The 26338-nt window shown below is 33.4% G+C and overlaps 1 protein-coding gene and 1 long non-coding RNA gene across 7 annotated transcripts; one reads left to right on the top strand and one right to left on the bottom strand.

Annotated features, from left to right (window-relative positions):
- Window positions 1-363: 363 nt before the first annotated feature.
- On the bottom strand, window positions 364-26338 carry LOC105254043. Of its 6 annotated transcripts, none has more exons than XM_011262531.3 (21): window positions 26134-26338; window positions 24240-24506; window positions 13364-13542; window positions 8870-9120; window positions 6122-6207; window positions 5756-5954; window positions 5090-5457; window positions 4554-4779; window positions 4318-4466; window positions 4095-4130; window positions 3737-3831; window positions 3477-3650; window positions 3085-3282; window positions 2734-3003; window positions 2466-2639; window positions 2160-2352; window positions 1837-2063; window positions 1558-1777; window positions 1131-1251; window positions 851-1062; window positions 364-665 (listed from the first exon to the last, which is right to left on the bottom strand). In XM_011262531.3, exons 3-21 carry the CDS (start codon window positions 13424-13426, stop codon window positions 511-513), a joined length of 3417 nt encoding a protein of 1138 aa, XP_011260833.1. In that variant the 5' UTR covers window positions 13427-13542; window positions 24240-24506; window positions 26134-26338; the 3' UTR covers window positions 364-510. The 6 variants fall into 6 exon arrangements, with proteins under 6 accessions (XP_011260833.1, XP_011260816.1, XP_025268454.1 ...); XM_011262514.3 differs by lacking the exons at window positions 24240-24506; window positions 26134-26338 and adding exons at window positions 15759-15954; window positions 16542-16751; XM_025412669.1 differs by lacking the exon at window positions 24240-24506.
- LOC112639273 lies at window positions 9131-12105 on the top strand. The gene is made up of 3 exons (XR_003123406.1): window positions 9131-9318; window positions 10067-10272; window positions 12026-12105. It is a non-coding gene; the product is annotated as an uncharacterized LOC112639273 (long non-coding RNA).

Here is a 26338-nt window from a genome sequence, read left to right as displayed (position 1 = left end):
TTACAATTATATAAGTGAAATGGTATTCCGAAATATTTCTCGTTGATTTTTTTTAATATTCTGCAAATATTAGAAAAATCTTAATATACATAAATTAGGACTTAACACATGCATACATATATACATGTATATATGTATGTATGTATATATAAAATTCATCTTATACAATCTTGTCAAAAATTATGTATCAGAATGCAAAATCTCTTGTCAATATAATCATATAAAAGATTAAAGAACATCATATGGAATGCTGTTGAAGTCTTAATAGATGTAGCTGGAAAAAAATTTCCATAAACTTTTTTACAGTTTTTTTTTTAAACAGATATGTATAATTGATATTATTTATGTAAAAATAAGCTTTTTTTGTCTATTTCCATTTGCAAAAAAAATGTTGATGGAATTCCTTTCTCCTGAAATTTGATTCTTTCTCAAAAAACGAAAAAAATTTCTTACACTTTTATTAATATATTAAATAGATGTACAACAGCAGTATTTGATTTTCTTTAAATCTCATATTTTCCCTATCCGATGTACCGACCAAGAACGAAATAATTTTTTTGCCGACTTATTCTTAAGCTCTCTTCCGTGAGCAATTTGTACTTCCAATGAGGCACCATTATTCAGCGCCAACCACGTATGAATCTCGTCGCTAGCTGCGGATACGCCTACAAATTTGAATACGATATAATTATGTCATAATTAAAACTAATTACATAAAAAAGATTATGAAGAGAAAAAATCTCAATTTACATGTATATGAATTATCTATTATATAACATATATATGCCATTAAATTTTAAAATATATGCAATTAAATATAACTTTTTTATGTTAAAAATAATTAAAATACCTAGCAATTCATGTAAAGTTATACGCCGACTAGCCAGCAATTCTTTGCTAGCACTCCTGATCTCAAATATCAGCAAAGCTTGCCTTGGTACGCCGTCACCGTCTATGTGGAAATCTATGCTGAATTGAGGATTAGGCATAGCCGGTAGCAGCCGTGATTTCGCGATGGTTTTACCGCCATTAGGTGACACAATCTTATCCGGACTGGTGCATCTGGAAATTTCCGGTCATTGTCATCCACACACATGTGAATTTTCATCATTCAACATTAATACACTTACGTTTGAAGCTTCACTCGACAGTATAATTGGGCAATGTGCGCTACATGAAGACCCTGCGCCTGAAGAACTTTTCCTTCTATCCCGGAATATTTCTCTCTAGTGCCGTTAACAATTTTTAAGTCTGAAAATTGTTTGATTTTTTAATATGTTTAATATTTTAAAATTTAGAATTGAAGAAACAGTTTTATTTCATTTTAGCATTTATATTTTATATTTCAAGTTTTCAAAATATGTTTAATTATATATAAAATATGTTTTATTATATTTTTTTTCATAAAAAGATTCTTATTACTAATATACTTTTATTATGTCTCAGTTTTTCAGTTCAAATCAACGAGGATAACAAAGATCTATAGTGAAAACATCTGTATTAAAATAATTTTAAAACATGACATAATGATGTGATATTTTAATATTATCTACTGACCACTCGGCCTTAATCTCAAGCGTGGACTGGGCTGTCTTATTCTGCCCAACATATCTGGTTGCGATACTGCATGCGCCAGACCGGATTCTGAGAGAAGTTCTGTAGCATCGGCTTCTCCACCACCTCGGGGTTCCAAACTCAACGTGATGCCCTTGGTATCATTCTTATCCTCTATAGTTACTTCTGAACGGAATCTACGAAGTTTTAAACCTCTCTTCACCTACAATTATACAAAATTTTGAACTGAGACTTCTACCACGATTATTCAATCGTATTTACCTTCTGTTTCATCATCCGAAAACTGTTGTACTGTGGTAACTTTTTGCCAAAACTTTGTTCGGGACTGGGAGTCAAACTATGTTGAGATGAACGTCTTTCTGCGATCACTTTGGTGGTATCGGCTTCGTCGACGGAAACAGCCGCAGATTCTTCGATAACTTTTGGAATCCAGAAACTCGATGTCCCGTTTGTTTCGTTGGACTCCTTACTGGTGATACTAGCCTTTTCTATAAGAGAGACATCGAAATGTTATAAGTAAATTATATATTTAATGAAATAATTTTTATTATACGATTGAGAGAAAAAAATGATGTAAATATTACCAGATTGATTAGTCGGCTTTAAGAGAGTGACAGTCCGTGGTGGAGGCGGTGGCGGTACGACTGGATCTAAATGCAGTCGTATTTTAGACTTCTCCATGGAAGGTCTTCGCACAATACTCGATAAGGAGTCAGGCTCAACATTTAAACGAGAAGAATTGTCGCTGACATTGCTGGTTGCATACGTACTTTGCGTCTAGAATTCATAGATTATGAATGAAAATTTTTAACGAAAATAAATAGCAAAGTAACAAGATAAAAATATGATGTCATTGTGTAATAGAATATTACTGTGCATGAGCGCATTACCTCGCATTCTTCTGATAAGACCTTAATTTTCAGCTCTATAGATCCCGTTTTGGTTCCCCTGAGCGGGAACCAATGAGACTGATCGCTGTTTGACAGCTTTCTGATATCCTCGAGAGTCAATGATACTTTCCCAAGATAGTCTTTCATACCGAAAGTATCATGATCCCATAACACCTATTTAAAAAACCGATTTAAACCGATTTAAAAAATCATCTCTTTCTTCCAATGATAATCATAGTGCACGAAATAAGTAAATGTACAAAATTACGATATCTAAAGCTTCCCCGGTCTTCGGCAACCCCATAATGGAACTTTCATCCCAGCAAGGATTCAGTGTCTTCTTTTTTATGCTGCTCTTGTACTTTGTCTCGTTATTTAATTTCAGTTCGCAGAAAGGATCGCTGAAACCGTTCAGATCCTTCGCAACGAGATCTTTCGCACGCAATAGCGTCACTTCCATCAAACCACTTCCGGTGGATAGTAAACTCGATATGTCGGAGGAAGCAGGATCAACATCCTTGTGCGATAGTAACAACTTCTAAAAATGTTTAAAAAAATGGAAATAAATATGTTGAAATATTTTTCTTCTAGAAAAATACTAGATTTCTAATAAATTTACAGCTTGTTGCATCCATGGCAGACTGTTTCGTTTGATTTTTGGTTCGTCGTCCAGCGTAGTCGGAACTATGCTGCTTCTACGACTACTAACCACTTGTTGTATGCTTTTGACAGGGTAAAAAAGAACGGAGACTGTCATAGAGGAGGCTATGTTGGACCCGCTGAGCGTGAGTTCTTTTCTAACGATCCATGTCGTATCCTTTAATAGAACATAATTTTTCATTGATCGTAAAATACATGATAATAACGATACTATAAATTAATGCTTAATGCAACAATGAAATCAGTCTATTTTAAATTGACATCGTATTTAAATTGATCCCCGCAAATTATAACTTTATTTCAGCTTAACGTGCTGAATCATTTAGTTTGTTAAAAAGAAATTTAGACTACCTGAGATAGAGATAGCATTGCTAATCCAAGCATGTCTGTATCCACCGATTTCGCTATGTTCCATGAATAAATAACAAAGCTCAGTGATACTTGAGTATAATCCTGAACTAAAAATTGCGCTCTGCAGTCCCAAACTGGAGATGTAGTTGAACGAATATAATGCGTCGTTTTGACCTAAAAATCCATCAAACTTTTATTAATGATTCACACATAAATATAACTCTCGTAAAAATATATATCTGGTAAATAAATTGCTTTACCTTTTTCCGATTGTTAAATAACATGCAGTAAGGATTACACTGTGTAACATCACCATTGAGATTGTCAGCGGAATGAATACAAATCACCAATACTCCTGAAAATTACGATGCATTAAAAATAAAATTCCTCGTTCCTTTTTATTACAAACAAAAAATGCATCCAACTTTTACGAGTTTTCATGAGAAAGCGAAAGATAAAATATAAGGCTTGTATATTTTGAAAGCTTTACTATCCGATAAATATCTCGGTAAAATAATCAAGCGTACACACTTAATTAAGCAACACGTTAAATAAAAAAAATGTTGCACAAATCATGCTCAACTCGCATTCGTCACTCGATATCTCGGTCAGATTTACCTGCTTTGTGCGCTTTGTGGCAAAAGTCTCGCGGCACTGAAAATATTTCATACGACACATTTCATATTGATTATTTCGCGGGAAAAAAATGTCGGACATTTTATTAAGACTTCGTTGCAACTTGAGAGAATAAGTTCAATATACATATATATAATCGAATAAATATTTTTCCTTTGTGTTTTTATATTTATATCTTATCAATTAAATTTATTTATATGTATACCTGCAAGATGCATATTATCGGCTATTAGTTCTGGCTGTGGTAACTCGGGATCCAAATGTGGAAGAGTAGTGTATTCTAATCGCGCATTGATGCTCGGAATGTTAACGCTATTACGGGACGGTTTCTTCTGTTGTAACACGGTTTCAACGCTGTGCCAAATCAAGATAAGTGCATTAATAAATATATTAACAGATCGATAAGAGATAATATAGTTTCTATAATTCAATGCTACTTACATTTGCGAGTTTTCCCAATCGTAGACTCCTAATGCCAATTCAAATTGCGCCAAAGTGATGGTACTGACAAGCCGTTTTGTTTTCAGTTTGATAGTGATCCTCTCATTGTCTAACGACCCGACCAAGAATGATACATCTTCAGTCCACATGGAGCTCAAATTCGAGGTGATTCGTCTTTGATCGCCTACTGTTACCACGAGCCATCTCACCTCATCGGCGACATTTGCTGGAGAAAGACTCATTTAGAACTTTCTAATGATTTTTTATTCTATGATTTATAATAATACGCATCAATCATAATATAACATATGCGTGTTTCACGAGATATGTAAATTACACGATTTAATTATATTAATCATGTAATAAAGAAATTTCAATATTCGTGTGTTTTTACATTTTCAGCCTCATTTATGCTCAATTTTCTCTCTCGCATGTACAATGAAAAAAGAAGAATCGGTTGATTCTTGCGCGCTAAAAATAATATAGTTGATGCGTATTAGTAAATGTAAGAGACAATCATTTTAAAGAACATTTACCAGGACACCCATTTTGACTCAGCACAACTGTGAGCACTCCTTGCGGCATAGAACTGGTCACGGAATCCAGTCCAGGACCCGGTCGTTCGCGCGCCCTCAGGTTTACCTCTAGATGACCCGGGTCGACCAGCCAGCTGGCCAGGGCATCAGTGACCACCGCGTGAATCCAGGTCTTGATCAATGGCATCTCCATCATTTGCACTGCTCGTAGAATTCTTACGCTGAACCAGACATCCGGTTTTTCCATGAAACTCACGCTAAGTCCGGTCGCATGAGGAAACGGCGCTGACGCGTTTAACGTTAGATCGATTACAATCGTGCCCGATAGTGATAGCTTCTCCACTGCCAGATCGATGTCCATTCCCACGCTAGCACGAGACATTTTTAAAATTTCATTCTTGAAATTGTTTCCAGATAGAAAGAATCAATTTAAAATTCGCGCGATAGTGAATCTTAATTATAATAACTTAGAGCAATCCAGAATAAAACAAGAGGAAATTTGGAGTGTTGTATAATATTGATTGAATAACTGCAACAAGATTATAAATAAAATGCAGAAGATAAAATAATATTTGCGTGAAATGACGATAAAAAATACAAAAATATTTACAAATATCTAAATATTCTTAAAGATTTGTAATATAGCAAAGGCTTTTCATTTCTCACCCTTTACCAAACAACCGTGTAGTGATGAGCATGCGGAATTGTTCGCAATCTAGTCGCACATCCGCCTCGATGGATAGTTTAGCCTGACCAGAATGATGTCCATTGGGAAGGTCATCGTCACTGCAGCAATCGAGTGTTCTCACGCGAGTGATGCATGGTGTTTGTTCGCCAAGAGTGAGTTCGCGTAATTCTAACGGACCTGAATAATGAAGATCTCTTATGAAAAGTCAATGATGAAATAACTTGGAATCCTTCGAGCGTTCAATGATTAATTTCCTTAGCAGAGTTTTCTTTATAATCTCTTTCTCATTGTAAATCACCTAATTATTCTTGGATAATTTATATTTGAATAATTAAAGCCCTTACCTAATATACCTGGTTTAGCTTCATTAAGGAGAGGCTCTAGTCGTTCCTTCGCCAAGGAAAAAATACTGGCAGCGCTGAATCTCCACCTATGAAAATAATTCGATATGTAAACGAGAGAGAGAGAGAGAGAGAGAAAAAGTGTGTGTGTGTGCGTGTGTGTGTGTGTGTCATTTACTTAATATTATAATCGGAACATTCTATTATCTCTTTGATGGGTTTAATTAAAGAAATACTATTTTTTATTTCAATTTATTAAACTCATATCTCAGAGAATATTTTAAATTTCTTCTCTAATTTTTTATATTCCTTCATTCATGTTGAATGTGAATAGATATTTCGAAGGGCGACGTCATAAAAAAGAAACGATTCATTCAATATTCAGTTTAATTAAGCCAATAGCTAGATTTAATACGATAAAAATGTTCTTTCAAGCATGAAAAATGTGTACTGACGTTTCGGTATCATGAGAAGCAAGTTATTTTCAGAGTTTATCTCTAATGACATCCCATTTTCGTCATCGACAACGAGTCGAATCGTATAATACTCGATAACCCACACGGCTTCATGAATAGATTAAGAAACGAAATTGCACGCACTTGACATTTTTTAGAATATACTGATAATATCTTATTATTTTCAATTTCGACCTTTTCGTGTTCTCCATCATAAATTCCCTCCTTAATGTACATTAGGATATTATATATTCTCTTTTTTCCCCTCTTTCTCTTAAATTGTATTATTATGATAAATATTTATATTTAATGATTTGTTTATTCAAGAAATTATTTATACTTATTATTAATTTTTTATATTATTTTTAAAATTAATTAAATTATTTTTAACTTTTTATATCATTATTCTTTTCGAAGCAAAGAATCTAAACAAAACTTTTGTATTATTTCAAACATTTTTTGTTTGTTTCAGAATATTGTCACACATGTACAAAATTAGAGTGTATTATTTCAAACATTTTTTGTTTGTTTCAGAATATTGTCACACATGTACAAAATTAGAGTGTATTTGCGAGTTATTATACAAGCTTTCTACATTCTACGGAATTTTCTATGGAATCGATTTTCTATAGAAATTCTTTCATAGCTATTGTACGTTTCACATGATTAAATAAACGCCGGTATGACGACCGTCGTGTCTATTTCCTTTATGTGTGTACGCATATATATATATATATATATATATATATATATATATATATATATAACACATAAATATATATATATATATATGTCGCGCTTTTTCTCGCATATTTTCTCGCATATAGATATTCTCGCGATTCGGTGAGAACTCGCAGCCGACAGTTCAGGAATGCTCGAACAAAATTATCAACTACCCAAATAAGTAGCATTTTTCCTATATGTATTTCCACGTGTCGCATTAGCTGTTTTCAACCACTGACAAACGAAGAATCATGCATGAAGATGATCATTCTTAAATATATATTCATACATACATACATACATACATACATACATACATACATACATACATACATACATACACACACACACACACACACACACACACACACACACACATATATATATATATATATATATATATATATATATATATATATACACATTTAATAATATATAAGTATCACCAAAATTTTAGAACTCTTTTTCAAATCAGAAATTAATTCATTTTAAAACTTTTAAAGATTTTTTATTAACATTTTTATTTTTTCAAGTAATAAATAATCAATCTTTTTGAATACGTTTTATAAATAATAAATAAATTTAAATAAGAGGATTACATATAAAGATTTATATTTACATATAATTACATTCAATTTTTCTTTTATGTGTATTTTGTTAAAGCTGATTTGGAATCCAGTTAACAATGATTTTTTTATAATCTGCTTTAATATATGATTCTATTATACGATTTATTTAATTTACGTCAATTTTAAAATCGACAAATCATTCCATTCAACATATGTCAGCAGCAACGACGAACAAGGATTTTATTCGCGGCACGAGTAGCAGAAACGTGAAAGGCTACGTCTATACATCACATGCAGTAGGAATGTGGTATGTTTACAATATGTAGTACTCGTTCTCAAATGAAAAGTTCATTCACCCATCCGTTACGAGGACATTCGCGATATATATATATATATATATATATATATATATATATATATATATTGTATATATATGAAGGTATAGTAATATAGTGCTATTACCGCTTCTCAGTTATACGAAAAAATAATTTATGAGTTTAAAAGTATAGCAATAATATATACTCCTGGACAAAATTAACACACAATTTTGTTCACTTTTTCTTTAAAAACTGATATTTAGATTTTAACGAAAAATTTTAAAGAAAAAATGAAAAAAAATATGCATTAATTTTGTCCAGGAGTATATATATTTTATTATGCTATATTTGCAAAATTTTCTCTTTAAACATACTTTTATTTTATTTTTATTTTTTTAAATAAGACCAATTTGATGTATAAAATGATATAAAATATATATAAATATATAATTAATTTAAATTTGAATAATCAATTTTTCTATTTAAAAACGCTTATACTTTTTAATAAAAGATGTATGAATTTCTTTATAATAGTTGACTTGACAATAATTGCACGCTTTTGCATACAACTCGAAGTAACGCGTATCGATATTAACATACAGCAGATGGTACATTAACATATACCAGGTGTTCCTTTCTCACAATTAGCCTCTTTGGTTATCGATAACTGCTGGAAACGGTACTTGCCACTTATTGAGAAGCAGACTGAGCCATTCAGCGGTCTCATCTTTGTACAAAGCCCGTCTTCTACGTAACCTCGCCAATTCGTGTTGTAATTCCGTCTGAAGAAGCCGGGATACTCTTGCCTTAACGATCGTCGCAGCCAGTGCCAGGACCAGAACCAGCCACGCCAATGACAGTCCCGCCGCTCCTATTATCCAGGTGATCGCGAGTGCCACTCCGAGATACAGAGCGGTGCGGATTGCCTCTGCGTCTCTCTGCAAAGAGATATTTCATTCGATGCATTCACGCGCGCATGCATTTGCATGTATCAAATAAATATGAAGGCATTGGGGGCCTTCGCACGCATCGCATTAATCCGACGATAATCGACTCGCATAACGTGCTCAAAGTGTTGCATTAACATTGATGTTAATAATGATCAAATGATTAATGCTAATTATCTATCATCCATGGTGAGATAATTAATTCTGGATAATGACATGACACGAAAACCTTTTGATCGATTTAATATTTCATTATAGCTTGCTACGGAACCGCTTTTTTTTATTATCAAATATATATTTATTTCATTCAGAATTATTTTGCTTATATACTCGATTTAATATCGAGAATGTTATTTTTTCATTAGCTATGTAATTTCGTGATATTCTCTTCAGTTATAATTTTGATATTCTATATGCATACACATATTTATCTTTCTTTCATCTTTGATATCGATAGCTAATATAAATATTTATTTTTTTCTTTTGCATTCTAAGAATTTATCTAAGAAAGAATAACAATTATAAAAATGTTAAATTACTTAAATATAAGTAAATATAATTTAAAAACGGATATATGAATAAGAATCATATGGAACAATTAATTATTCCTTTATTATAAATTATATTTACCTACATTAATAAAATATACTTTTTTTATTTTGTATTTCTACAATTGCATCAGAATGATAATTATCCGCAGATATACGAGAATGTAAAATATTCTTATTTTTTCTCCGTGTCTTTTTAGTATTTACTACTCGTGAACTAAATACCATGTAGACATAGCGCACTCGGCATTCTTGCCGTATTCAATGCACGGTAAAGAGATATTAGCGAAAAAATTTGCAGTGACATTCCACCCGTATTTACTCGCAGCATATCATTAACAGCAATTACCTTGAGATGTTAAGATCGTACGTATATATCGCAATTTCAGAATATTCTTGGAAAATATTTTTGTCCCCGGATTCGTAAAGTGAAAGCAACATCACGCGAAATGTCCAAGACGTCGTATCTTCGTCTTGCTAGGATGTAGGACATGATTCCTGCGTGCTTACACGCAACATTGCGTGCAACGTCGTTTTCAAGAGGTTTTTCTGACGTCACCGAAGAGCGTCATTAACCTCGTGAATAATAAATATCGTAAGCATAAGAAATAAAAGGTTTTTTACGATTCTTTTTCATGAAATTTTGGATTTCTCGATGGCACTAAAAGGAGAAAATACCGAATTTGATACCGAATAAAAGGCGCATTCCGATAGCATCGCATAAATATGAAAATAAATTTTATCTAAGAAAGGATAATCTAAGAAAGGAAAGATATTTCCGTTAAAAGAAAATTTATCGTAAGTTAGTCTAATTAATCCTTTAAATGCGCTCTAATAATTTTTCAATATCCAATATATAATATCTCATACAACCATATTATAATATTATAATTAATAAATGTAATAATCATGACACTTTGCGACAGAATTTTTAGTTTACATGAAACAATTTTTAGAAATCCGATTTACAAAACACATTTTATTTTTACAGAATTTATTTCATATCTTTAAACTCGAGTGAGCTCCGCTTTTAAAATTAACTAGAGCGATATTAACGCAATGAGATACCTCGACGCACTTCTCGATCTCGTCTCGAGGACGTAAGATCGCTGTCGCATACAACATGCACTCTTACGCAATAGTAATTCAACCTGTTCCGTCAAGAACGTAACGTTTCATTAATTGGAAAGTTGTCCAATGCTAAGAGAGGCGTGTACGGCTTCTCGTAAAATATTCCGAAAGAGCTTTGATGGAGCCATGTATTTCTCATCGAGAGTTATATTTTTCCCATTTATGAAATTACAGCGAAATAAATATCATCGGCGGCGATATTATTTTTTCCTTACATTATAATTCATGATATTTTTTCATGAAAGCGCCGGTTTTAATTATAAAAAACATTCTGCGAAATATTCTTCGTGAAACTGCATTGATTTTTTTATAATAATAAATTGTTTATTTCTATAGTAGAAAAAGAGCACTTTCTAGGATTTATTTTTTCGTATTAATTATAAGAAATTAATTATAGATTATAATATTCTGGTGATAATATTCTAGCATAAAAATGAGTTTATATATCATATTCAATAAGATTGCAAAAATTGTGTCTGAATTTTTATGTATATAAAAAGAATTATTTTAAACGCAATCGACTTCTTTTAAATACAGCACGTGTTCGAAATTTATCTTGAAGGATTCTATTATTAAGAGAGTTAATTTCTCTTGATAGAACAACTGGAAAAAAGTGTGAGATAAAGATCTTCGAGAAATCTCAGAAGTACCGGAAAGCACTATTTCAATGACTTCCCATAATTTCCCATAATTTCAGTTTTGCATAAATTTCCATAAAGGCTTTCAAGTTTAATTTTCATCTTTCATCTGATTTGAAAAACCGATTTTTTGTAAAATAAAGTACCTTAGAACATTTTAAAACAAGGGAATTTGATTATAATATTTGATTATTAATTATAAATATATTGATTATTAATTAATAATCAAATAATATTATATATGTATGAAAAAGAATCTAGAGAATTAATTAAGCCAACTTACGTAAAAACTTATATAAATTCTTCTTTAACGGAAGTATCTTCAAAGCGGTAAAATATTGGATTATAAACAATAAAGTCTCATCGTTCATTTAATTAAGGAAATTTAACTTTCTCATAATTTTATTTTGGAATTTATTAGCAAAATTTTCTAAAAGTAACAGAGTTTAAATTCATTAAAAAATATAAAAATTATATTCAATATTATATTAAAAAATTAAGATCAATAAAATTTTATAATATTTTATATATTCCACATAATCATTATATAGTATGTCAACAATTTTTATTTACTTTCAGATACGGTCCGTGAAAGAAGTTTCTTCTTCTTAAAATTCAATTTGATCGACACGAAACATCAATGAGCAACGAAACGGAACTACATAGAGCATTTACAGAATTGCTACTAATTTGCTAAGAAAAAGATACATTTAAAATTATTCCATTTATAATTTTTATACATTTCTCTACGTTGTATTTTTTCTCATCAAAAATACAAGATTTCCTTTACATTAATTATCTATCATCTGTTTAATTATCTGACTGATTTTATTTTTGAAATTTTCTCGCGCTACAATTTTTTATCATTACAAATAACAAATATTCTATTAAGATGAAAATCCGAATAAAGTTAAATAAATCGATCAATAATATAATCCTGGAACTATAGAACCAGCTGAATAAATATCGTCACATTTTCCTGTGAACGAACCGCTTGAAGCTTAAATAGGTCGACTTCAAAACCACAAAAGCGAACGTAAAAAATCATTGAGTTCTACGACAATAGTCATAACAACGTCAACGAACGTTCAACGATGCGTACGTTGTATGAATCGCGAACACGTTGCCAGGACATCGTTCCGGCTCCTCTCTTCTTTACAGAATATTGTGCCCGGTCGCTTTTACGGAATTGACGATTCAACTTGCGTAGGTTCCTTTGAGAAATATCTGCCGTACAAGAGGACATCGGCCATTGAAATATACGTACCTGCGCTTGAGAGGCATTCCACGTGAGAAATAGTACGTATCTGAGTTAGTCTCATATACATATATAATATATATATATATATATATATATATATATATATATATGTATATGTATGTGAATTTCAACTCACACGATTCTATGATTGTACCTTTATAGCCTTGTAGCTGTCCTAACTTTTCCCCTTATGAGTTTAATTAATAGTTTTAATTAAAATTTTACTTTAAATATATCGTGATAAAACTTCGATTAATAATTTAAATTAATTTAAAACAATTTATATTTTTGTAATAATAATCCCTCCGCGATTTATATTAAATGCGTGAATTTAATTCAGTCTTTTAATAATATCTAATCTAAACTTAATTTTGAACTGACTTAATTTTGAATATATTTTAGTAAATTTTTAAGACAAATGAGTCAAAAGTTTAAGAAGATTTTTTGCTCATAATGTCATTTGCATATTAATAAATTTATAAAATGTTTCGACTAAGGTATTCATAGATGAAAACATTTATCGTGGCCTATTTCTCGAGGCAAGGAAATGACTCGGCACGAAAGAACGGCATACGCGCTTGTTGATTCGCTATCAAGAATTTATTATTCGGTTTGATCGAGCAAAAAACCCTTCTCTCATTGATAAGCAGCCTTACCTGTGCTTTTTGCGCGACGGCGAGGGCGAATTCTTCGTCGGGCGCGGGATCGTCGGGTGTCATGTTGGTGCCCCCCGCACCGCCGCCGCAAACGGTACTGTTAAGGGGTCTGACCGGACCCCCCGTTGAAGACGGCCAATTACCAGCAGGATTCCCGCCTCCGGTGGATTCGCGCTTTCCTGAGGAACAGAAAATATATCCGCAACGTTAGAGGGATGTGCACAACGTGCATAAAGTGTCTACTGTAAAGAGGATTTAAATTCAGAACGCAGTTGAGGTAAACATAAAGTGAGAATTAAACGACCGCATTAGCGCTAAGTATGTGGAAAGAAGGTAGATCTTAAGCTGCAATGATGTCTGAATTTCTATTAATGATTGCTAATTACGCAAAGACTTATTATTTAATTAACTAAAGGATGATCCTAGCATTTTATATATGCGTGAATTTTACTTTTCGCATTTTACGTATTTCTGTCTATAAACAAGAGTACGATTTTACGTGCTTCATTATTTTTTTATTCCATTGCCTTTCCTTGTTATCTATTCTTTTTATCGTGATATTGTTTGAAATTCTGTTAAAGTACCTGTTCTGAGAGTTAATTGAATTTTATTTAATTCAAGTGGAATGTAAGTCTACAGTTTATAATAAATTTACAATTCTCTGGATTGTATGCGCGGTGCATATCAATCAGTGCACCGGTAAAGGAGCTAGGACCAGCGTCACGCATAAGAGATATTGCTGAGGAGAAATGCATGCACTCCAAGAAATGCATCCACGCGACGTATCCCGCGGAAATCTTCCATTTATTAAGCCAACTGTCTCGCCTAATAATTTCTCCTCAGTCCTTTGAATTACGTTCTTATTGATTCTGTAAATTTACTTTATACAGAATACTTAGTCAAATTACACATATTATCCTTGAATAGAAAAATTTTGTTCAACACTTATTGAAACAGACAAGAACTTAATAGATCTGTCTTTCTAGACAAAAAAGCTTTTGTCACTGTATATCTTACAATTAGAAACAATTCACTAAATTTTTGCCATTAAACAAATTATTTATATTGTAATATTAGCAGTCTATTATCTTCTTGATATTGTATGGTTATAATATGCGACTGATTCCACAACAAATCAAGCTGAAGGATAAGAACGATAATTCAGGACATAGCCTTGACATTATAAAGGCGTATATAGGGTGAAATTAACGTTGCAACCTTTCACGTGGTTGACGTCGCGTACAACTGTGTGCCAAGAGTAATTACTTCCGCAGATTGAATTTGGCGAATCACGCTCTTTGTATTTCGAATATATACGTGATACGCGAAGTAAATCGTTGGCATGTCGTGAAGGATACGCGCGATAAGGACAGTAGAATAAGTACCTACTATGTGGACGGATAAAAATCGATAAAATAAACATGAGTCCCCAGTCCCCACGTGCGTACACCGATAAAATTTATATTTAGAAACTTGCATAAAAATTTATTACACGTGTATCTCTCTTACGCATAAATCGACGACGTCTCGAGCGTCTTTCAAACTGTGTCACGAATTGAGTAGGACAGGAAATCAGGTGTTTGCACACGGGGGTCTTCTCTATGGAGGCACCACGAAAAGCAATTTCGATGCTCTCGATGATCGCCGTACCGTACAAAACTGGTCACGGAGCATCTACATCGCGTGAGCGTAGCGGCTTCATGCTGACGTTGTATAGGTATTTTCAAGAGTATCGATCAAATAAGTTATTAGATCATGCGCCTGCTTTACCTTAATATTCTATCGCTGCGTTCCACATAGTTTCTGCACGCGTATGTAGAGAAACTCAACAATTTACTCAAACGGTCAATATAGTGTATCGGTCTTATCATGTCACATGGAACTAATATGTGATATTTATACATGCAACATGTGACGCAAAATGCTCGTAAACATCGGAAGTCACATCATGAGAGAAAGATAAAGTGAATTGATTTATACTGATTCAAAATGTCTCCATGTTCCAATTATTTTCATATTATATGATATAGTTTAAATATAGCGTATCGACTGCAATTTTGATCGCCTTTTTTATTTTTATTGGGAGAACAAAGCGTGATATGTGAAGCCATGCATGGATCTTCCGTTTTACGCGTTCAGCAAAATTATCGACGTTTATTCGTCTGACGTAAAATTTGTCATAGCATTTGTTCAACGAATCTTTTTTTTTGCAAGAGAAAATTAAAAGACATCCAACACGGTTTGTCTCATCTCTTAAGTTCTAGTATCTGTTTTGTGTCTATTCCACGCGTGAAATTTTTGCTGCTCGCTTTCCTGTCTTCCCTTGCTGAACTAGTTGATTAATGTCACGTGGCTTCATGAGAACGCGAGCGCACTCATCCGCAACGCGACGTACCTTTTTTTAAGGAAGCTCCTCGCTTCGTCTGGCGACCCATGAAGCTGGAAAGTAGCTGCATACTTTTTCCCGACACTTTCTTCTTTAGACCGAACGCGGCGATTCCGATAAAACTATCGATCGCGTTCACCGGGTTCCGGAAACCGCGCGCCGCTAAATAGCCGCTATTCGGAGTCTATTTCTTTCATATCACGTGCTAGAAATATCGCCTATTAAATATTTGCATCAGCTTTCCCACTGCATATCAACAAGTATCTCGAGTCCCATCAGTTTGCAAATACAAAAGCCAGTGAGAAAAAAATTTTCGCGTCCGCGATTAATAAAGTAGAGCAGCTCAAGAAATCTGTAGTGTTTCACACTCTCGAGGAGAAGAGCGAGACTTTATTATTTAGTCGATGGAATACAAATGTATAAATATTTTTTATAAAACGTATTAATAAAAATATAAAATATTAATAGTCAGTTTTTTAATTGCAGTTTTACTAGCACTAATATTTGGAAAATTTCGAGAATAAATGATATCATCATTAGAGACATAAATTTATTTCGAACTGTGCACGCAAGATTCATAGAATTCGTCCGATTGACCTGCCAAAATCGCCGACAAAGAATTTGTTCACTGTTTACATCATATACCAAAATATGTAAATTTCTTCTGCTCCAAAATGAGCAAAATTATTGAATTCGGCTCATAAAATCAATTTCATAGCGTTGATTTATTTTCAAATTAATATCCGATTAATGTTAAACGGCGATAGTCAAGCTCGAAAGTGATTGACTTACGTCTCGATCGCGTGCAGATGATTATAAATAGATTGAATGAGCAATCTCATACATTATAAAATTTCATTAATTCTGCGCTGCAATTTACATCGTCACTTATTGAATAATTTTATTAGATACTTTCGAAGGACACATCACTTGTCGAAGAATTTTTAATCAACATCTCGCGAGGATGTGTCTCCTGCGAAAATTCGCGATGATCACGAGTGCTCGGCGTACGCGAAAACACTGAGGAAACTTTGATCCTTCCCCCCGCAAATTGCCGCCGAACCCCGTCAGTTTCCCTCTCAAAGGGATGGTGAAAGTCTCGCGCCTGCGCCACCCCCTTGGATGCCAGGAAACAGCTTGAAATCGCGCCCCCGTGCAATTAACTTGGTAAACGTGGCGTTGTGAACGTCATGGTAGGATAATGCGTTTCAATGCGATTATATCTTACATATTGATTAAAATATTATCCATAGATGTATATTCGCAGATTTAATCCACATAATCATTGACTATTATTGTCATGTACGAATATAATATTTACATTAAAAATAGTAGAAATGAAGTAATTAAATATTAAATACAGTGTAATTATTTTCAAATGTAAAGATTTCGGACTCATTATATATTCTCTTATATAATCATGTTAGAGTAACATAACAATGATAATAAAAATTAATTAAAATAGGAATTAAAAGGAGAAAAATTATAAAAGATGTGCTATATAATAATATATCTTTCGTACGTGAAAATAAAAAAGTCAAGGAGTAACCGCTCGATTGATCCGAAGGTCGGTCGATGGAAAATGCTCGTCAATTAATCGAAGATCGAAATGCGCTTGACTGCAGCGGCGTTGCGTCTCTCATACGGTTAATAGCAAGAACGAGTAATTTGAGTAATGGGCCAACGATTACGGCGGCATTAAAGATCTCGCAGTGAACATTGCAGTTAACATCGACCGTTACCGTACCGTTAACTTAACATATACAAGACATATACAAGACCGCCGCTTTGCAGCTATAATCGAGCACGTGTATTATCCTATTCGTAATCCACTGGCCGTTAATGAAGACGCGGTGAGAAAACGATTTACTTTTTTTTATAGACGCTAAATTATCTTTATTAACACTTGAATAAATTGATTCCTCATCGAGCGTTTTAATAAATTTTTCTCGAAGTCGCGATGAAGCAATCATTTTGATACGATTGCTGAATTATTTTTAATATCTTAGTGAAAAATTTAATAACATCTAAATGAATTGATTCATAATTAGCGTTATTATCGCAAGTTCGAAAAACGAAAGCGCTAGATCAGTGATCGCTGGAAAGTGCAATGACTTGGAATGCAACCAACATTGATCGAACGAAATCACGTGCGTGAAAACGCGCGCACACTATAGTTCAATACTTCCGTCGCTAAGGAATTATTGTTCTGTTGAATCGATACAACCTCATCGTTCGCCAGCTTGATGATTATTTACAATCTTCCGCGCGCATCAAATAATCTCGCTGCTATGCAGTGCGATGCAGCGGCGAAGACGATGCACCGTTGCTTAACGGCACCGAGTGCCGCCGCGACATGGAAATTTCAATTCCCGAGTGCATTTCATCAGCGGATTTTTCATCAATTTTTTTTCTTCCACGCAATGTAAAGATTGAAGGAACAGAAATTGATTTGCGAACGGCAAGTTTGAAAACAAAGATATATGAATATGTAATATGTGTATTTTTTTAACTCCTAGTTTTTTATTTTAGGAGAGAAAAAATGTGAAAAGGGATGTTTTCGTCTCTATACGCTTGAATTATTTTTTTATTCTCTCGAAAAGCGTTCCACGAAGCTCGCGATGTTCTCCGGATTTCTCGCTTTTACTTGAACGAGGTAAAAGGTAATGGAACAGAACGGTAGACTGTCGCTCGTCGTCGTCGTCATCGTTTCGCTTCCTTTTCCTTCGATTTTATTTGCTCCTCGAGGACAACATCTGTCTTACGCACTGTGCCTCAGCGTGTATGTATGTACACGGCCACTTAACATTGCCACAAGCCGATGACGCCGACGAGTCGGACTTTATGGTGCAAGGTGCATCACCAGAGAAAAAGAAAGAGGGAGAGAAAAGAAGAAAGAAGGGCAGCGAGAGAGAAAGAGAGAAAAGTACAAAGAGAGAAGAAGAGTTTCAGAGAATTACTCGGAGAAAAACGAACTAGAGGCGACCGAGGAATACCGGGTGTCCGAGGATGCCACGTCTTGCTATCCGACGATCAAGAAATAATTCTTCAGAATTCACAGAAGTTAAAAGCTGACACGTATAATATAAACATAATGTATATATATTCGTGAAATCTGGATACTGCGTAACTTGAGAAATGAGATCATACATGAATCTAGTGTTCTTGCGAATATGTAGATTCAAAGATATAACTTTTTAGTGTCATTTTGACATTTTGAAGAGTTAAATGTCTCTAATAAAAAGATTATTTAAACTGTTACATTTTAAAGAAATAAATATTTCTAATAAAGAGGTTATTTAAACTATAAAATTTGGAATTTTGGAAATTTAAATATGGTAAATTCAGAATTTAATTTATCTAGATAAAGAATTTGAATTTGAAGATTAGATAATGGCATCTGAAAATACAAAACATCATTTTTCTTCCTCGCAATACATTATACATTTCTTATAATGATGATGTAAAAGAATAGAAGACTCGTAGAAGGCTCATAAAACGTATTGTAATTAATTCTCGATCTCTTAATGGCTTCACTCATAATTATAGACAAATCTTAAATTAAATATCTAAGGATAGAAAAATCTGTAGGCGATACATTCCAAAGATTTTAGAAAAGCTGTCACACGGGAACCTGTTCTCGTTTTGCCGAAAGAAACGGAGAGAGGATTCCGGCTGTTTCCTGCCTCGGTTTATAGGTATTTACATATTTACATAGACGTATGCGCGTCTGGTTCGGTATTCTCGTGCCATGCTCGAAGCAGAGCTATCCGAGTCCAAAAATATGGTCGCGCATAAGGCTTTTATAATTATTAATTCCTCTCAAATAAAAATATTTATATAAAGAAGATGAATCAACATTGTGTGATTAAAAAAAGTAATTTAAAAAATTAAATATTTGTACTAATTAAAATTCTGTTTGCAGATACGGTTAATTAGTATTTGCATTCCTTATTATGATCATAACATTATTATACATTTAAGAAAATGAAATAAAAAATAATTCTTGTACGGAACTAAATGCAAATTAATATAAAATTCAAAGTGATGTAACAGGAATGTAACAGGGTGACTTTAATTTAGAAAAATTATCATCTCGTTGAAACTGATGGAGACATTCTTTAAAGATTATAATAAATTTAACGAATTTTATATTCCTGACGGAAGTCTTATACTATATAAAGGAGTTCAAGATCAATGTTAAACAGTGGAAGGTATCAGAGCGAAAAGCAAAATCCGATTCATATAGCGTGACGCCATGACCGCGACCTGTTGAAAAAAAGAGGAAGATATCACGAAGAAAAGAGATCTGTGATCTCTACGGTCTTATTACAATGAAGTCAATTTGAAATTGTAACGCTCCAAAAGCCGCGTAATAATCGAAGATCATTTTTCCCATGTATATCACAGAACATTATGTGTTGTGGTTAATAATGATAAGTCTTATAATTAATAACATCTAAAAGTTTTAATATACTAATGAAGAAGATAAATCTTAAATTGCAATATTTAATTTTTTATAGTATTTTTATTGTAATATTTTTATTAAACATAAAATTGTAACACAATTAATAACTGGAAATAGGATATTTTGCGTTGTTGAAATTTTTAATTGATATTTTTCTAATTTAAAAGTTAGAATGATCGTAATGCAATTTAATGAAATATTATCTTAATTGTTGAATGATCATATTTTTTAAAAGAAGATATGCTCACATCATCACGTTAAATAAGGGAATTTTTCATTACTTCAAAAAATATATATTTTTCTATCAATTCTATTTTATATTTGTAAGTATTGTATTTATACTGCGCTTGTATACATTGTACATAAAACACAATGTACGAAGTTTCACGTTTCTAAAATATATCAAGTAAAACCTTGTTTTAAATCCTTCATCAAGTTTAGCCCTATTAATATTAATTTATTTCATCTAATAATTATCTATTGTCTATAAGTACTCAATTATTCAACTATATTCAATTACATTCAATTATATCAACTTATGTCGACTATATTCAATTATATATCACCTAAGAAATTGTCAATCATTTAATTTATTATCATTTTCTAGATTTATCAGACTCTATCAATCTTTTTTCTACAAAGATTAAATAGAATATACAGTAATACAGTAGACGCATTCACAACGAGACGAAGGTAAACAAGATTTCAGCGCGTGGCGGGAAGATTCTCGTGCCAGGTTTACGGCGCGATAACTCCTCCACGATCGCGCGTATCCGAACGGAAGCGGTGCTCTCGGGCCCTCTCATAGCACCGAGTATATGGCGCATACCTGGTCGCAGTGGCGTCGCTTCGCGGCGGCGATTTTACTCCCGGGGTCGCGCGACGCATCGTCCTGGTCGCCCGCCGCCGCCGTCAGCGGACGCACTTTTGTCGCTCGTGGAGGGCACGCGACGTGCCCTTATTCCGCACCCCCGCACGCGCGAGAGATGGCAGAGAGAAGAGACGTCTCCGGCGAGAAGCGACGGCCGTTCTCGGCCACGAGCGCGGCAACACTGACCTGCCACCATCGAGAGGAGAGAGGACCGCGACCGGATAACAGAACCTCTCTCCTCCGGGTTCCTCCGGCTGTGTATGCGTTGCTCCCTACTCTTCTACGTGTCTCTTTTCTCTTCTTCTCTCTTCGCCGTTTTCACCTCTCTCCTCGTTTCTTCAGAGGAGTAAGAGCGACGTAAGGGCGACCTCTTTGACTCACGTGTCCCAGAGAGGACGGAAGTCCATAGCAAAGAAAACCAGAAGATCAGAACAGGAATTCTTCATTTTTTTATTCTTAAAATATTCTCTGGGGGAGAACGGGATTGATCATTCATTAACTTCCATCTCTTAAAAATAGATTCTCTTTTGAGTGTCTTTTATTTTCTACTCCCACGTACTCGAGAAGACTAGGAAAGTAAACTTTCTTGGATATCTAATGGATGGAATGGATATATATATATATATAGACCAGATTAGAAAGAGAATGCCTTAGAGCGCAATTTCGCTGAAGAAGACACGATATCGACAGAAGGAGGGCATCTCTCTCTTTAACTTTTAATCTACTATGGTTCGATTTTCTTTTTCTCATACATGAAGAGAAGCGAAAAGTAGACTCCTTTGATTGCCGAGAAGAGAGGAAGTCGACAGCAAAAGGAGGCCATGGCGCTTCTTATTTTTAATTGCGTTCAAGTTTTTTCTTCACTTTATGTCCATAAGGAGTAGCTTAAAAGAGAAGTGAGAAGAGTTTGTTTCGACCTCCTGTCTGCCCGGTTACGGAAAGACGACAGAAGATCGATAGAAGGAGAACATACTCTTTCTTACTTTTAATTGTATCCTTTGAGGGTCTCTTTTTTATTTTGAGTCCATAAATAGTAACTAAAGAGAGAACTTCTTCAGATCGCACGTGATCGCCAATTAAGGGAAGACGAAGCATCAGCGAAGAACGCGCATATTTTTTTTCAAATTATAACCGAACTCTTTAAAATTTCTCTTTATTTCGAACTCATAAATAAAATTAAACGGATAGGAAAAAGCAACAATACCTGTAATATATATTACATTCTTAATCTTCTTCATTATTTTAATGAAAAAATTACTGTGTAATGTGATGCTCGCATATTAATCGACTTTCAATTCGTTTCTAATATTGCTTTGAAAGAAATGCATTAGTAATTATATGTTTGTATAATGAGGGAACCTGATCAACGAGACAGTATATGAGAAAGTATCCGAGCGAGACACCTCGTTCGTTGTCAGTGAAGCCTGAGAAGAGAGGAATGCCTGCGTGCGGATCATTGACTCCTGGTAAAGCTCTAATCCCCTTTTCCTCCTTTTCCGCGACGACATGTTACGATAAACACAGGGGCGGATCTATATAGGAGCTAATGAGACATTGTCAATATTAGCTTTGGCTTGATAAAAAGTGGCTCAATGAATTAGATGCTATTAAATAATTATAATAAACGTTTCATTCATACACTTACACACACACACACACACACAATGCACAAGATTTTCAGTTGTCTTAATATTATAAAACAAATATATAATATTATAATATATAATATTATGTTATAAATTATATTTTCGAGAGAAAAAGTATATGTGTGTGTATTTATGTAGACAGAATATAATATATTGTTATATATATGAATGTTCTCAGATGTTTGTCTATTTTTTTTAGAAGATTAAAAATAATTTTTTAAATTTATTTTTAATCTTCTAAAATTAGATTCAAGTGTTTTGGGAACACGCAACACTACAGAACACTACATCCCTTTAATAACATAGTCGCAATGACAGACATTCTTCGTGATATCCTTCACCAAATTTACATAATTATGGTTTGAATTCATTAAAATCAAAAGCGTAACTCTTCGTAATCAAAAGTGATAATACATCGCTAGCTCGATGTACGCCGGTCGTTTTTACACTGCTCTTGCGTGATTGTATCCAGTACATTATTGCGGAACCAAGTGATATTCGCAAAATATTCACGTTTTACCATATACATATATACAAGGGTGTACGCCACATTATAAGATTTAATCACGAGTTTTCGCGCGATTAGTTTGCACGTTAGTGTTCGTGCAACGGGAGACGCGATCGATCAATAATGCTGCGAGTTCTAAGTCTTGAAGATAGAGCGAGCACAATAGCATCATGTCAATGTTTTCTGCCGATCGGATATTTCAATATATTATATATTTATTGCGTAACTATAGATAGAAATTCATTTAAAGAGAATCACTGGCAATTTATATGAAAGTATCATCCCTTTTTAGGATATATTTCACTAACTAAGAGTATCAAGACTGCAAACAATTCTCTGCATTTTCCGGTACATCAGGAGAAAATGCATATTATACAAGTAACTAACGATTGCACGAATGTTTTTGCCACAATATTTTATATTATATATTTGTAATATTAAACCAATACACATACATATTTGCTTCTTTATTATATATCGATTATTCTGTAAAGTTACTCCTTTAATTATTAAATGCGCACATGATGATCATGATTTCTGTCATTTTTAAAAATGCTTTTTAATATTGCTAAATTATCTAAATTAATTTAGACATCTGTCAATTGTATTTCACACCTTTATATTTTCGATTCATTTTTTCACATTTATTTTTATAACATTGAAAATAATTTTCTATTCATCTCACTATTATATCACTCACGATCGTATCTCTAGTGCCCAAAGAATAAAATTGCAGCATCAAACGGTATTAAATTATTAACAAGCATTCTCTTCGCAAAAATTTTAACATCCTTTATTTTGTCCGAGAATGTAACTATATAAATGTCGATGAATTTATCGCTTTATTCATGTAAGTATCATGCGACCAAATTTCATCTTGTCACACGACGAGAGAAACGATCGCATCTCTTCTCAATTTTCTCCCTTTGACTTCTCACACAGCTAACAGATCAAAACTAGAGCTCTCCCTCGATTGAATCGAGCTTGTAAGCCTTACCTGGTGTATCCTATATCGAAGGGGGCTCACATCGCGCGTCCCGTGTAACGGCTGATCGACGCTCTATATCGGAGATGCCGCTTTGGCGGTTCTCTTCTGGTAGTCTCTCCTTCTAGTAGTCGTGCGGCACATAGTGCTACCGTGCACCAGGAACAACGTATTGTTACGTCCGTCAGCTGCTGCTCTGCTCCGAACTGCCACGCTCACCGGGGGGGACAAGAGGGGCGCGAAGCCGGCTTTAACGTGGAGAAGGGTACGCTGGGGCAACTGTCGATGAGAGAGACAAAATCAGGGAAAACGAGAAGTGAAAAGAGAGAGAAAGGAAAGGAACAGTTAGTAACGCTCATACGAAGCTGGACCCCAAACGGATTATTTCGAACGACGCGGGTGAAAATTAATTGCTAGAGAACATGAAGTTTATCTATTTCTCGCGTTCTTATGAGAGAAAAATTAAAGAAAAAAAATACAGAAGAAAAAAATAAATGAAAAGAAAACTAAAGGATGAAAAGAGAAAAGAAAAAGAAGAAAGAATATTCATGCAAAATTATGTGGAATTATTATTTTTGCAAATTAAACTACTTTGTTTAGCAAATAAGATAATTAATTATTAAAAAAGGGTAATTAATTATTACTAAATGTAAATAGCTGATAAGAGAAAAGGTAGGAAAATAAAAAGAAAGTAAATGAGTGGAGAAAAAGATGAAAAACGGATAGAGGAAGAAAGACAAGAAAAGCGACAAGAAAGCTATTTGTCCAACACTGAATCATCATTTACTGAATAAGGTCATTTTGCATAATGACTGACATAATTAATTATATTATATTATTCCTTTTCTGTTAAATATTCGAGAGAGGACGGAGAGGCAAATTAAAAGATTGTAATAAAAGAGAAACAGAGAAAAAGGAAAAAAGAGGGAAAATGATAGAAGAAAGAGAAAGCGAGAATCTTGTTAATCGATAAAATGCAGGTCGCGACGCGATCAGTTTTTAAAAAGGTCTATTAACATAAATTAAGTCGGATGATAAGAGTGCCGAGTTCCACGCTTAGAACTTTCATCGATAGAAAGCATGTGTTTTTTATGCATAAGCGTTACGTGTGCGTGTACCATCTCATCTTAGGATCTCTTCACGTGCGTTTTCCATCGCGAGCTATGCGCTTATTATATCGGACGCTTAATTAATACAATGTAAATTGCACAACGCAAATATAAATATGCAAAAGTCGAATATAACAACACTACACATATTATAACTACACATATATTGTATTATACACAAGATATTTCACTTCTAACAAATTCTAGTTAATCAATATTCAACTTTGTCAACTGTTAAGTCTTAAAGTCTTCTCAAGATAAATATTAAGTTTAAAAAGACTTCATCTTATTTCTTTTAATGTGGGTGTTTGAAATAGAGAATCAGTTACACAATTATGCACGTTCAAAATCAAAGTATTATCAAAGCAAATTTTAGATGCTGATAGATGTTGATAAATATAGAATAATAAATATATAGTAAATATAAAATATATAACATATAATATATAAAATATATAACATATAATAAATATAGAATAAACTTTTAAATTAATTATTTACATTTTTAAAGCTTTTTCAAATTTCATATTTGCATAGAATGATTCGTTATAACGTATTTTAAAAATAGTTCAAGTAAAAATAGTTCAAGTAGCACATGTTGATTTCATAAGCGTTTCCTAAATGCATTTAATATTATTATATACGTTTAGAAAACATTTATGAAATTAACATGTGGAAAATTTTCGCCTTCGTTTGATTTGATCAATCACAATAAGTTATTGTATAAAGATACACAATAAGTTATTGTATAAAGATACTGTATAAAAGTAGAATATCGTATAACAATATTTACTGACCTAGAAATAACCTCCTGACAAAGCGCGTCTTGAGTCTCGTACAAATCATCTCGTTAATTACAAAGATGATAATAATGTCCATGACATTCTAATATACTTTGGCAGTTTAACTTCATTCGATTCGCCCACTTCTTCTTCAGCAATTCCTAAGGGAGATATATGAAAATCTGTGATGAAAACGAAACTACTGACCTTGCTGCCATTC

The sequence above is a fragment of the Camponotus floridanus genome, unplaced genomic scaffold, assembly GCF_003227725.1.
Source record: "Camponotus floridanus strain SB8 unplaced genomic scaffold, Cflo_v7.5 scaffold54, whole genome shotgun sequence".
In the NCBI taxonomy this organism is placed as follows: Eukaryota; Metazoa; Arthropoda; class Insecta; order Hymenoptera; family Formicidae; genus Camponotus; species Camponotus floridanus.
Note: the sequence above shows the minus strand (reverse complement) of the source record. Positions and strands in the feature narration are given on the sequence as shown.

What these genes read in the sequence shown, in the direction of transcription:
- LOC105254043 (XM_025412669.1), bottom strand. Translation starts at nt 26,215, where the DNA reads ATGGACATTATTATCATCTTTGTAATTAACGAGATGATTTGTACGAGA. An exon ending in ACACGGTTGTTTGGTAAAGG is followed by an intron (nt 5,458 to 5,755) that starts GTGAGAAATGAA and finishes GTCTCGTGCTAG; the next exon opens with CGTGGGAATGGACATCGATC. An exon ending in CGATAATATGCATCTTGCAG is followed by an intron (nt 4,131 to 4,317) that starts GTATACATATAA and finishes AAATATTTTCAG; the next exon opens with TGCCGCGAGACTTTTGCCAC.